Source organism: Osmerus eperlanus, chromosome 4, assembly GCF_963692335.1.
Source record: "Osmerus eperlanus chromosome 4, fOsmEpe2.1, whole genome shotgun sequence".
Taxonomy (NCBI): domain Eukaryota; kingdom Metazoa; phylum Chordata; class Actinopteri; order Osmeriformes; family Osmeridae; genus Osmerus; species Osmerus eperlanus.
The window spans coordinates 12,926,306-12,939,606 of NC_085021.1; the positions used below are offsets into that span (position 1 = coordinate 12,926,306).

Genomic DNA, 13,301 nt, shown 5'->3' on the forward strand with positions numbered 1-13,301 from the left:
AAAAACATGCATGCACACACTGCAGTGGTTTGCAGACTTGTTAAAGCAATTCATTGACACAGTAACTCCCCTACCAACCACCAACCTCAGACAGTCGCAGGCCCAGTCCCAGCTTCACTCCCAGCCCTTGCCTCACTCCCAGATCCAGCCTCAACCTCAGCCCCAGCCCCAGACCCAGCCTTAGCTCCGGCCTGCACCTCATTAACCAGACTCTTTTCCCAGAAGTCCAGTAGATGTGACTCCTCTTTTCCCGGACGGAGGAATGTAGCTCCCTCAGGTCCATGTTGTAGACTAGTGTGAGGCCTGGGCCTGTTTGTCAGGATGTGTTGAGAGGGAGGGGAGAGAGAGGAAGAGATGACTGACCCCCTCAGGACCCCCAGCTAAAAATCACTGCCAGCTGAGCTGCCCCTAGCCTGCCTTACAGCTGGGCTCCATGGAACAGGAGTAAGGAACTCACGCCTACTGGATGTATGATGACCACTAAAAATGGCCATTTGACCAGCACATGGAGCCCTCAAGGAACCATTAAACACTTAATTCATGTGTTTTGAAGATATCAGAAGTTTAATTGTTTTTCTTTGTCTTTGTTTTATCATGGCCCTTCTGATTAGGCTCAATAACTGTAAAACACATGAAAGCGTTGCAGTCAGTATTCCCATTTGTAGTAACAACTTTGCTGTATCCAAGTGGAGTGTGTGGTTGTGTTGTTTATACAAGCCTCTCCTCTCGAGTGATGTCATATGAGGCCCTGCTCTCCCCTCCCTCCCTACTTTTCACCCTTCGTTGCAAACTAAAACATCTGCTCTCTGAAATAGCTTTTGGGGCATTTTTTTTCTCTTCCCTTTCCTGTCATCATGAACAATTGACCCGAGAGAGAAGACCAAGAGGGTGACCTCACAGAGGAAAAGAACAGCAGCACCACACATCTGACCCACTCTCTCACATTCTGTCTGTCTGTCCATCCATCTCCTATTCTCTCCTGTACCTGTTATTTGCTAACAAGGCTGCTTAAAGAATTGTAGTGGCCTAGAGAAAGATGGAGGACGCAGGGTTGAGATAAACAAAGCTTGCCCTATGTCACTGGGTGAGGGTGGCAGACTGCATGTGGAAGGTAAAGAAAATGTCTGTTTGGAACAGGGGGGGTTCATGAATATCCCTGAAGACTCTTGCAGTTTCTGAAACACAGTATCACTGAAGGCTCAACTGCCTCCAAACATATTTATATCCATGTCTAACTCCCTGTTCAATACAATGATGAATAAACTAAAATAACCTCCTATCTTATCAATCTATACCTTATATTCCTTACCACCTAGGCCTCTGTCTATTGTTTGAGTCATTTTTGTTATGTCAGACCCCCCTGAAAATATTTAGTGGCCAGTTTATTTTCCCATGATTTCCAGTGATGAAGCCATAACTAACTGAAATGTCAAACCCCATGTGAAACTGGGATATGTGGTGCGGTGGCTGAGTACTAGCGACGACCGTTTGTCATGACAGATGGTAGGGGGAGCTTTGTCCCCTCGGCGATTATGCAAGAAGTGTGATTTTCATTCCATCAAGCTGGGTTTGTGTTGGTACCTCAGTGAATACGCCTCTGTGTACATGTCTGTCTGAGTTTGAGTTTATTTTATTTTTTACAGGGACAGTGCACATTAATCAACGTTTCAGTAAAAGTGCTGGTTTTAGCCAGCCGGCTAATTTTCAACAGCAGTCCCTGGGCAGGTTATGGTCTGTCTGTCTGGTGGTCCAGATACTGCACACAGTGCACTGTGCTTGAGTCTAATTCCCCAGGGAGGCAGTTAGCATTGCCTTACTGTCAAGGTATCCCCTGTTAGTGCTCTATGTGACCCTGCTTGTCTCAGCTCTGAGAGGGGAAAGGATTAATGATACACTTAACCTGTCCCAGAATTGACCACACTTGGGAGTAGCGTATAAGTTGCAAATGCAACCAAATTCAACATTGTCACTATATGAAACAGTGTACATATAACAAACGGTATCTGGGACATTTTACTTATTGTAGGGTTAGCTGTGGATTCGTAGTACATGAGTCAGTTTGTGCCTGGAAGCCAGAGTCTGAAAGCCAGTGATGTTGCTGTGTACCAGGTGGCAGCTTGGGAGGTGATCCGCGTGGTGGGCAGAGATGTTTACATATCACACATTCAAGTGTTGATCGAGGAGCAGCCAAGAGTCTGGAGGGGGAACAGAGGACAATGTTTCTTACGGAGCAGTTCTTTGAACAAAATGAGACCTGTTCAAACTGAAGTGGAGTCAATTCAAAAGTTTCACTTCCAGTACAATTTTCTTACAGTGCTTACATTTTGACCAGGCTGTTAGATTAAATACTAGGCATTCATTACTAAACAAGAAAGCAGGTGAGGGCTAAATACACCATGTTGGGGATTCTAAAGAGAAAACATTGCACCTCAAGTTGAGGTAAAACAAAAATACGTGATTGTGCCGATGACTCAGGAGATCTGCTGCAGAGGAAGTGGTTACACGTTCAAAAGGAACTGGTGTTTCTTAGGTACATTCTAGGCAACGTCACTATTCAAACATAATTTGCAGTGAAAGTTACCAAGCTTGAGGAAGCAGCCCTGACCCCTCCCACACCCTTCACACCTCCCTATCCTCCTCACCGACTCACACAACGGATTTCAGTTTTAGATAGTTCTACGTGATTATTACTTATTTAAATGTTTACCTTGTCATGCAAACCTAACTGGACTTTATACTATTTATTTGCCTCAATGACAGAAGACTTCGATACACCAACATGATGTAACTGTCATTGGTCACTGATTGGCTGTGAACGTGGTATAGACTTTGCTTCTCTGAAAGTAGTCTATGTGTACTCTGGACTCATGCAGACGGCCAGGCAGGTAGAATGGTGGATAAGGTTTGGAGAAAGAGTTGGCAGTTCATAGAAAACAGAAGGGCTCTGCGTGTAAAGCAGTCTTCTCCAAGCACGGCAGAACGTAAGAGTGAGTGAGTATCCTTTAGTCAAGTTCTTTCTTCAGTGGAAGGGATGCTTTGAATTGTATTTAATTGATGTTTGATCAGCCTCCAACAAAATGTATAAAAGCCTGCTGTGTTTCTTTCATTTATATAGACTGGTTATTCATCTGTGTATTCCTGAGACAAGGATTTATGGTCATATTTCCAATAATAATCATGGAACACCCACTCAGAAGCACTCTAATCAACACATAGCGTTTAGTGTTTGGTAATGTAGGCTGTATATCTCAAAGTTGTGGGATCAGCACTTCTCAGAAATCACTGCAGTATTTCCCCCAATCCACCAACAACTATTGCCGTTTGGTTATGTAATGCCGTTTCAAAAAACACAAAACATGGTCATACTGAATTCACCAGTGTTAAGCGCAGTCCATTGTTTTTGTGTCTGGGTGAGTCTTTTGAACTCTAAATGATATGTTGTTGTTGTGTAGTGAGAAAGAAAAGCCTGAGTGACCATGTGTCCTCTGTCTCTGTGCAGTGTGGAAGGGGATGCCAGGCCCAATGAGACAGGTCCGGACGGAGGAGCCAGCTACGGCAGGGGGCCTGTGACCCACGGCTCAGCCATCAGCCCTGACCGCTTCGACGGCCCGCACTACGGCCACAGCGTCCAGCCGGGGCCCCAAAGACCCCGAAGGCCCAAGCTCCAACATTCCCAGTCCATTCTCCGCAAACAGGCTGAAGAGGAGGCCATCAAGCGCTCCAGATCGCTCTCTGAGAGCTATGAGCTCTCTGCTGACCTCCAGGACAAACAGGTACTAGAACATTCTGTCACTGTACTGTATGACACACAAAGACAACGTATCTCTGTCAGTGTTGTCTCTACTATTGTATCTTCTCACTGTCCTGATTAACTACATACTCTGGTCTTTGGGAAAATGAATGTAGACAGCTAGTGATGTGTGATGTCCCTGTGGTCCTCAGGTGGAGATGCTAGAGCGTAAATATGGTGGACGCTTCATAACCCGGCATGCAGCCCGCACCATCCAGACAGCCTTCCGCCAGTACCAGATGAACAAGAACTTTGAGCGTCTCCGGAGTTCTATGTCTGAGAACCGCATGTCCAGACGTATCGTTCTGTCCAACATGAGGATGCAGTTCTCCTTCGAGGGCCCGGAGAAAGTCCACAGCTCCTACTTTGAGGGGAAGCAGGTGTCGCTAACAGACGATGGCACCCCCCTGGCCGTGGTACAATCCGAGTGTGGAGATATGGAGGTCCACCACCAGGCTAACCTGGCCACTCACCCGGCCTCCCAAAACGACCTGACGGACGCCATCACGGAGCTAGAGGATGCTTTCTCCAGGCAGGTCAAGTCTTTAGCAGAGTCTATAGACGATGCCCTGAACTGCCGCAGCCTGCAGGAGGACGAAGTGGATCCTGAGGCTATGGGCCCCGAGGTGGGCCTGGAGGTAGCCTACCAGGTCAAGCCCCACCGTGGAGCAACCGGGCGCATGCGGGATGAGATGATGGCGTCTTACAGTGATGTCACGCTGTTTATTGACGAGGAAGACCTGTCCCCCTCCATGGCGCTCTCGCGGTTAGGTGACCAGCCCTCAAGCACCGAGTCGGACCCGCGGCTGCGCTCGGCCAACTCCTCCCAGGAGTACTGGCCCATGGACCCCAAGGACGAGGGCCGCGACACAGACACCAGCTGCCGCAGCACGCCCTCTCTGGAGTGCCAGGAGCAGAGGCGGAGGGTGGACCACCTGCCCCTGCTCACCATCGAGCCCCCCAGCGACAGCTCGGCCGAGCTGAGCGACCGCTCCGACCGCAGCTCCGTCAAGCGCCCGCCGGCGTACGAACCTCACAGCCACATGGTCACCTCGTCCCAGGCCAGCCCCAAACACATCTCCCACGGGCCGCCCCCTCGGGCGCCCTCCCGCGACGACGAGGCCCCGCTCCGTCACCGCCACCGGCAGCTGGAGAGCCACCTGGCCATCAACGGCTCGGCCAACCGGCAGAGCAAGTCCGAGTCGGACTTCTCCGACGGCGACAATGACAGCATCAACAGCACGTCCAACTCCAACGACACCATCAACTGCAGCTCCGAATCGTCGTCCAGGGACAGCCTGCGGGAGCAGACCCTGAGCAAGCAGACCTACCACAAAGAGACCCGCAACAGCTGGGACTCGCCCGTCTTCAGCAACGACGTCATCCGCAAGAGGCACTACAGGATCGGCCTCAACCTCTTCAACAAGTAGGTGTTCAACTCCGAGGGAGCAGCCCCGCACTGATTAGAGTGATTAGCCCCTTCTAGAACTGGAGAGCAGCGTTGACAGAGGCTTTGTATAAAAGCAGGGGTGACGTAGAGTAATCAGCTTTATTAGATGTGAGAACAACACAATCAACAGTAATCAGACTAATCCATTCTAATTCTCAAGGTTGCAAACCCTCGAGGGAGCTTGAAATTTCTAAGTGTTTTGGATGAGGGGTTTGAATGTAGAATGGCTGGCAGACATTTGCTTGCTTGGTTTATGCATGTCCATGCTTGTTTACGACACTGTGAACGCAGTTCACTTAATAGACATAGTCGTAGACTTTAGAAGGGCGCATATTTCGACTCTATTATGTCAGGTATCTGCATGCTCTGCCCTCTGGTGAATGTTTAACCAGGTTGGAAGTCACTCCCTCTCAGCCAGAAAGGCAAACACCTCTCTTGACACTCTTGTTTGATCCAAAGCCTGGTGGTACAAGGAGACATCAACTTTTGAACATGGGGGCATCATGTTTAATGGCATTAACCCCATGAGATGGGTCACTTCAGGCCTTGAAATCTGACTACTTTTCCTTATCTGAGAATGACATTTGGCACCTAACCTGACTGTGTGTGTCCGTTTTCAGGAAGCCAGAGAAAGGTATCCAGTACCTGACAGAGAGAGGCTTTGTCCCAGACACACCAGTGGGCGTGGCTCACTTCCTGCTCCAGAGGAAGGGCCTGAGCAGACAGATGATTGGAGAGTTTCTGGGCAACCGGCAGAAACAGTTCAACAGAGATGTATTAGAGTAAGTATGAACTTCAGTATGAATTACTTTCTTACTAGTTGCCCAAGCACAAGGCTTGTTATAGACAGGCGACGAGGCTAAGGACTTGTGCCGCCAGTGTGGCCTGTTATATCCAAAGTCAACTGCTGTCAAGCACACAGATCTCTATAACTCATGTAAAACTAGGGCATCTCAGATTCCCCATCTCATGTTCTTTGTCACCACCCCCCCAGACTGTTATTGTCATTAGAGCTTGCTGGACACAGAAGGGTAGTATACTGTGGATCTGCCCATGTGTAAAAAATAGTCTCTGCTTCATATTTCTCCTGTGTGTGTGTGCGTGTTGCAGCTGTGTAGTAGATGAGATGGACTTCTCGTCCATGGAGCTGGACGAGGCCCTGAGGAAGTTCCAGAACCACATCCGTGTCCAGGGGGAGGCTCAGAAGGTGGAGCGACTCATTGAGGCCTACAGGTAAAGAAGTTATTCAAAAACATTACAAAATACAGAAACAAAAGCACACAGACAGACACTCGCAGCCATACAGTTAGTTGTTGCCGTGTCATATGACTGAGCTTTTCTACTACCAATGTCTGCAAACTGCTAAATTGCTGTGTGACCTTCATCACACATCATGTCTTCAGGCCAGACAACCTCTCTATTCCCAAAATGTAAAATAGGCTGAATACTACATGGTAGTAATGAACGTTTTTTTCTGTTTCTGCATTGCATTTGCAATCAGCACTGAGTGGTTATCAACTAGTGTCTTGCAGTGCAACTCCCAGTTGGCAGTGCTGGATGACTTATTGATGTGTGGAGGGACTTAGTGCTCCATATTAATTATGCTTGAGTAGATAGACTAGTTCCTCACGCCATGCTGAGAGGTTGATGGTGACATTGCACATCCACACCACCATCCCAGTCAGCAGTCACTGTCCATCACCTAGGGGTTTACACCCTGCATATCACACTTTACCGCATTTCTTTCACCAGCAGAATATAAATATACTCATTATTTTACTGATGCGTCATTCCCCTCTCTGCCTGTCTTCAGTCAGCGCTACTGCATCTGTAACCCCACGGTGGTGCGACAATTCAGAAACCCTGACACCATCTTCATCCTGGCCTTCGCCATCATCCTCCTCAACACAGACATGTACAGCCCCAACGTCAAACCGGAGAGGAAGATGAAGCTGGAAGACTTTGTCAAAAACCTCAGAGGTATGTCTGTGAATGTGTGTGTGGGTGGATGTGTGTGTCCTTGTGGGTAGGTGTGTGTGTCTGTCTGATTGTGTGTCTGTTTGTGTGTGTATGTAGGTGTGTGTCTGTGCGCGTGTGTATGTGTGGGTAGGTGTGTCTATGTGGGTGTGTCTGTGTAGGTGTGCGCGTTTATGTCTGTGTGTGTGGGTGTGTACGTGTGTGTGTTTAACCTATTGTTGCTCCCCGTCAGGGGTGGATGATGGGGAGGACATTCCCAGGGAGACTCTGGTAGGCATTTATGAGAGAATCCGGAAGAGAGAGCTGAAGACAAACGAGGACCACGTGTCTCAGGTGCAGAAGGTGGAGAAGCTCATTGTGGGAAAGAAACCGGTGAGTTACTCTCAAATCCTACCAGGAACCAAGGCTCATTCCTACAGACGCTTAAACGTGTGTGAAACTGGGAGGGTAAAGCAGGTTTCCCATCTGTCTGCATTGAATATCATCATGACACTTAATGTAGCACCTCTCTCGGTGTTAATTTGAGCACAAGCCTCCTCGTTAGCATTCGGTTTGAATGTGAGCAAGGGCTTTGTTCAGTGCTGCCTGGTGTCAGCCTGCAGTCACGTTACTGCTGGGACCTTCAGTCTGGTGCCTTTCATGTCTCCCGAGACCTTCTGAGGCAGATCCATCCCCAATGAAGAACCCAACCTCTCACAGGTTCCAGACAATCCCATAATATTCCTACAGTAAATCCTCCCTGAGTCATGTAGAGAGAATGTTATATTGTCTGACAATGCCCTCTTCAGTCACTCTTCATCTGAGGACTCCCAACACAGAACTGGGACGTTAGACTTCATCAGACTGGGGGCTTGAGGATATATTGTTTCAGCTGCGATAAATAACCGCTACTGCATTCCAGATCAAAAGTGGGAGCGCCTTGTTCTCTTGATGAAATGGGTTGGATGTACACTACACACACACGAGGCTCAGAAGAGAGAAATGTCCCACATGACCCCATAGCTGACACAGAAACACAAAATGAGATGAGATAGTTTATAGGGTTATACCATGTTGTGGACCAGAGTCATCAGCAGTAATGAGAACCTCCCTTTGATCTTCTCTCTGTCTCTCGTTTCAGATCGGATCTCTACACCACGGCCTAGGATGTGTAAGTACAGAATGACAGAAAGTCATTTCAATCATCTCACATCCCAGGGGGAAATAGTAATAGGCGAAATACCAAGGACTGTACGTGAATATGGCTTTTGCTATATCCATATCAAGTAGAACTGGGTTTCTTGAGCAGCAATGCTGGCAACCCCCCCCCCCCCCCCAAAAAAAAAAAACTAAGCCCACAGGGAGGTCAGCAGTCTGTCGTCAGTTTCTCCTGTAGACAGTGTCAACAGATATAAATACCTATGTGGCAGTGAGCTGCAGTGTTTACTGACTTTGTGCTGAGCAGGGTATACATCCCTGCCAAGCAACAGACCACACAGACGTCTCACTGGCATATATACACTACAACATAGTCGTGCATAGTGGATCTGCAATGTTCTGTTGCATGATCACCCCGCACATGTTGATCTATGCCCTCTATCTTTTCTATCAGATGAATTAGACAGTTTTATTATATATTTATAACCTGGTGTTAAAATTGTATGCACACATCTGGAGGAATACATGACACTTGTATCCAAGGGTACATTCTGTGTGATTAATATCACCCTGTTATAGAAACAGATAGTCCCATCCAAGATCAAAGCTTATCTGATGTTGTCAGCCAAATGGGCTGGAGGAGTCAATGTCCCTGGCTCAGTTCAGCTCCAAGCTATTTGACCTCTCTGCCCTCGCTAAAGCATAGCTCCAGGGAGGGACTGAGGTCATGGAGGGAGCTTTTCCTGAAACTGAGTGTGCTAATGCTTGTTGTGCTGCCCTCTAGGTGCTGTCCCTGCCTCACCGCAGGCTGGTGTGCTACTGCCGGCTGTTTGAAGTGCCAGACCCCAACAAGCTGCAGAAGCTGGGTCTTCACCAGCGGGAGATCTTCCTGTTCAATGACCTGCTGGTGGTAGGCTCCTCCGCTTCTCCCAGCCTGGCTCTGCTAGACCTCCACCCTGTGGCTTTGCTAGATATGTTCCCTGCACTAATGTGCTCATTATGTAGGCCAGAAAAAATCTAAGGAATCTGAAAAAAGAGTGAATGATTTATAGATTCATAGTCTTGAACATGGTAACAGTCAGATCTTTCCTCATACGTTTTTCAAGTGCGCTTCCGTGAATAATCCCTGTTGTGTGCGTCTGTGTGGGAACAGGTGACAAAGATTTTCCAGAAGAAGAAGAACTCGGTGACATACAGCTTCCGGCAGTCGTTCTCTCTGTATGGGATGCAGGTTTTACTGTTTGAGAACCAGTGTAAGTAGCAGTAAGCGCCCGTAGCCTCTCAACATCGCAGAGTATTAACCCAGCATGTTTACAGAAAGCTTGGCATGCTTTAATTTAGCACAATAACACTTCTCACTGGAAGTGCAAATCAAACTAATGGACTGTAACAGTGTTTATTCTTTCAATACTTCACACAGACCTTCATGGCGCCTTTAAACTTGCTTTTTGATCAATGCCCCGTGGTTAAAGGTCTCTCTCCCTGTCTGTGTTTTCGATTGGCCCAGATTACCCAAATGGGATCAGGCTTACATCAGCCATACCAGGTGCGGACATCAAAGTCCTCATCAACTTTAACGCGCCCAACCCCCAGGACCGCAAGAAGTTCACAGACGACCTGCGGGAATCCATCGCTGAGGTCCAGGAAATGGAGAAGTACAGGATAGAGTGTGAGCAGACGCGTTCTCTTTCTCTTCTTTCTCATCTTTCCTTCTTTCCTTCTTTTCTTGGTCCTGAGCTGCCTTGGGCCAGTTAAGCCAGTCACATTAAACAGGGCCTGGTCCTCATTCCTCATTCCTCTTTAGGAGGAAGAATGTTAAGAGTTCACAGATTTCTTACCACAGGGTGAGTTTTTTGTAGAAAGAGATGTATTAACAGGAACATAATCAGACTATTCTAAAGACTATTCTAAAGAGACTTTACAGAGATCAAATGCTAGGCAACTGCAAGATTACACACAATATTAGCATATTGGTTAAATTGTTGTCGCTTGTGTACTTTGAGTGATGAGGATTGTTCCAAGGACACATATACACACACATACAAACACGCTTCCAGTGTAGTCCTCACACCTAGGTGTGTGTGTCCGTTCTGCTCCACAGCGGAGCTGGAGAAGCAGAAGGGGGTGGTGAGGCCCAGCATGTCCCAGAGCTCTGGCCTGAAGAAGGAGGCGGGAAACGGCAGTATGACCCGTGCCAGCCTGGACGACACCTACACCATGGGGGAGGGGCTGAAGAGGAGCGCCCTCAGCAGCTCCCTGCGCGACCTCTCAGAAGCAGGTAACCACAGAGGTCACCGTCTCCGCCAGAGCTCCAGCCTGTCACTTAGCATTCCTGATGCTGAGGGATCCAACCACATCATGTCCCAGTTATGCATAAGATGATCCCAGAGCTCTTCCCATGAAGCAGAACGCTTTCAGATTGGTAGAATTTTGAGGCATGGGCAGTGTGTTTTGGCTTGTAACGAGTACATTTGGATTACTTCATGTGTGAATTCCATCTTTATTGGTGGCCTATTTAAGATTAATTTGTTGTTACCAAGAGGGACTGCAGTATGGAAGTATTTGTGAAGAATGAAGTACTTGTACTTGTGTAGAATGTTCTTTGAAGTGGCTATATATTCACTGACGAATGGAATTCAACGATGGCTCTTATCCCTTCATATGGTAATTTAATCCAATTAGATATATCTGTTTTACAATGTTATGTGTCTCATTTTCATTCATAAGTTACTTCCTTATTTTTCCAAGCATTTCACAATGTTCCTTGTTTGTTACATGAATCAGTGATACTCATATTTGCCTCTCCGTCATTCTCTTTCATTTATATCTATAAACTATCAATCCAACTGAATTTGAGGGTCATTCCATTCTCATTGTTTGTGAAATGTCAAGATTTGGTTCCAATTTCTACGTCAACAGACATTTCATTTCCATAAATAACAGTATGTAGCATATAAGCTCCAAATCTTGAACATTTCATTGATTCTGGGTCACACTTCTGTTACCTTATCCAGTAATTACCATGATAAAGTAATGAAATCCATTATGGGGCTCTTTCTGACACCAGGGGGTACAATTGTTCTGTTCCAGTTATGATTTGGTGTATATCCATGGAGTACTTTTGAAGCTTAGTCTGTGTTGAAGTAGGCCAAAACCATGATGCTTCGGTCCTCCTGTTTCATGTTTTTGTATACTATGTTGAAGCACTAACCTTCTCAGTGCAGGATGTGGCATGATAGCGGGGTCATTCCTGTGTGAAGTATTTTTGTTTTTCTTTTCTTGCCATTTTCATCTCAAATGTACTTCCTGTTATTCCCACGCCCATTCAGTTTTCTCTCCTGCTCATGTGTAATAACTGGTCATGTTCTCATCGGCTGAATAAGCCTAACATTGGCAGACTGCTCTGTTTGCCCTTCAGCCCTATATTTGCCTGTACATCCCATATGCAACAGCCATTGTATTGCTTTTGATGTTCCTCCTACCACTGGCGTTAAGCCACCCGAGACTCTCCCTTATGACAATCTACATCTTGTGACAACATTAAACTCCTGTTGCCACATTTTATGAGAATGTGTTGGTGAACTCTTTGTAGAAAGAATAAAGAGATATTAGCCCTTAATGCTCAGTAGTTGACCCATGGGCCTCAGGTGAAATTGCACCTTGGTAAATCCCTTGGTCGGCAGGCAGAAGCGGTTGTGTTTTATTATTTTTTATAACTACTGGAGCATAGCAAAGCTCCAATTTAGAAATACGTGATACAGAACAATATTTGGTACATACAATAGTCTAACACAAGTTTGTTGGACAAGTCCTGTAGTAAATCTAGGTTAAGTAGATGTTAAAAGGACACAACTACACCACCCACAAAACCCACCCACCAATCCCTCACTCTCTCCCTGACCCCTGATCCACTGTGCCCTTGATAGAATTATGCTCACAACCCCTGCACTGCCCCTAGGGGATCGGAGGGCTGAATAAACCTCTGTAGTTGATCCAGGAGTGCTGTCCATCTCTAATCTGTGGTATTGCATGTCTCGGGCAGGCAAGCGTGGGCGCCGCAGCAGTGCAGGATCACTAGACAGCAATATGGAAGTAAGTTGGAAGCAGCTGGTATCCAAGCTACTCTCTATGTGATGATGTGCACTGTCAAAACACACCATTTATTTTTGGTATTGCACCCTCTCTGCTTCATAGACTCTCAGTTCATTTGTTTTTGATCATTTTTTTCTCCTCGGATGCCTTAACCACCTGCCTGCCTGGGTTAGTGTGCATGCATGGGCTGCCTGCCTCTGATGCTGCCCTGACTGGAAGAGAAAGAACTTGGTCATGTGGCCAGTTTGCCCTTTTTCTTGAAACAAGCATGACTCTACTAATTCCCCACTGATCCTTCTGTCTCCCCAAAGCCATCTGTATCTGCCATAGTTTACTGTCCTCTTCCATTCACTCATGTCCAGCTCTCTGACCTCTCTTTGGGTTTCTGCCACAGCCACTGAATATGGTAACTGTGTCCTGGTCTCTTTCCTGTCCCCATCCTAGAAGCAAGGTTAGGTCCAGGGAGGAACACTGTGTTAGAAGCAGGACTCTCTTACTCAGACTGACGGGCTTCTTTACATACAGATTCAATAAGATGTGGATTTCATTCATCATCCTTCACTCATTCCATGTGTCCATGTGTTTGGTTAAAGTCTGGGACCCTGACATTTTTATTCCACTTTCAAAGAAGTCACAGAATCTCTTTCCAGCTGTAGATTAAGCATGTACCAAAGGGAATATGTATAATTCCTTCAGGTTGAAAGCAATCTGGTTTTGGAAAAGTTGGAACCAGAACAGTGGAAAAGTGTCCAGGCCACTTTGTGAAATGTGCACACCAGAGCTTCAGTCCTGCTGCCTATAATATTAGCCTACTGCTGTCAGTGGAATGCTAACCTAATATGGATGGAGAGGTTG

At 46.9% G+C, this 13,301-nt stretch overlaps 1 protein-coding gene across 7 annotated transcripts in view; it reads left to right on the forward strand.

Annotated features, from left to right (window-relative positions):
* The window catches only part of LOC134018878 (IQ motif and SEC7 domain-containing protein 1-like), a 77,577-nt gene that overhangs the window by 60,066 nt on the left and 4,210 nt on the right, over nt 1–13,301 (forward strand). For 5 of the 7 annotated variants that reach the window (XM_062459195.1, XM_062459196.1, XM_062459200.1 and 2 more), the window contains 12 exons: nt 3,500–3,773; nt 3,943–5,216; nt 5,861–6,022; nt 6,351–6,473; nt 7,054–7,220; nt 7,450–7,589; nt 8,338–8,367; nt 9,139–9,264; nt 9,508–9,607; nt 9,862–10,023; nt 10,456–10,632; nt 12,397–12,446. In XM_062459195.1, the coding sequence (XP_062315179.1) occupies nt 3,500–3,773; nt 3,943–5,216; nt 5,861–6,022; nt 6,351–6,473; nt 7,054–7,220; nt 7,450–7,589; nt 8,338–8,367; nt 9,139–9,264; nt 9,508–9,607; nt 9,862–10,023; nt 10,456–10,632; nt 12,397–12,446 (2,785 nt within the window). Of the gene's footprint in view, nt 1–2,734; nt 2,992–3,499; nt 3,774–3,942; nt 5,217–5,860; nt 6,023–6,350; nt 6,474–7,053; nt 7,221–7,449; nt 7,590–8,337; nt 8,368–9,138; nt 9,265–9,507; nt 9,608–9,861; nt 10,024–10,455; nt 10,633–12,396; nt 12,447–13,301 lie in introns of those variants that run through there. The other 2 variants (XM_062459197.1, XM_062459202.1) reach the window with 2 other exon arrangements.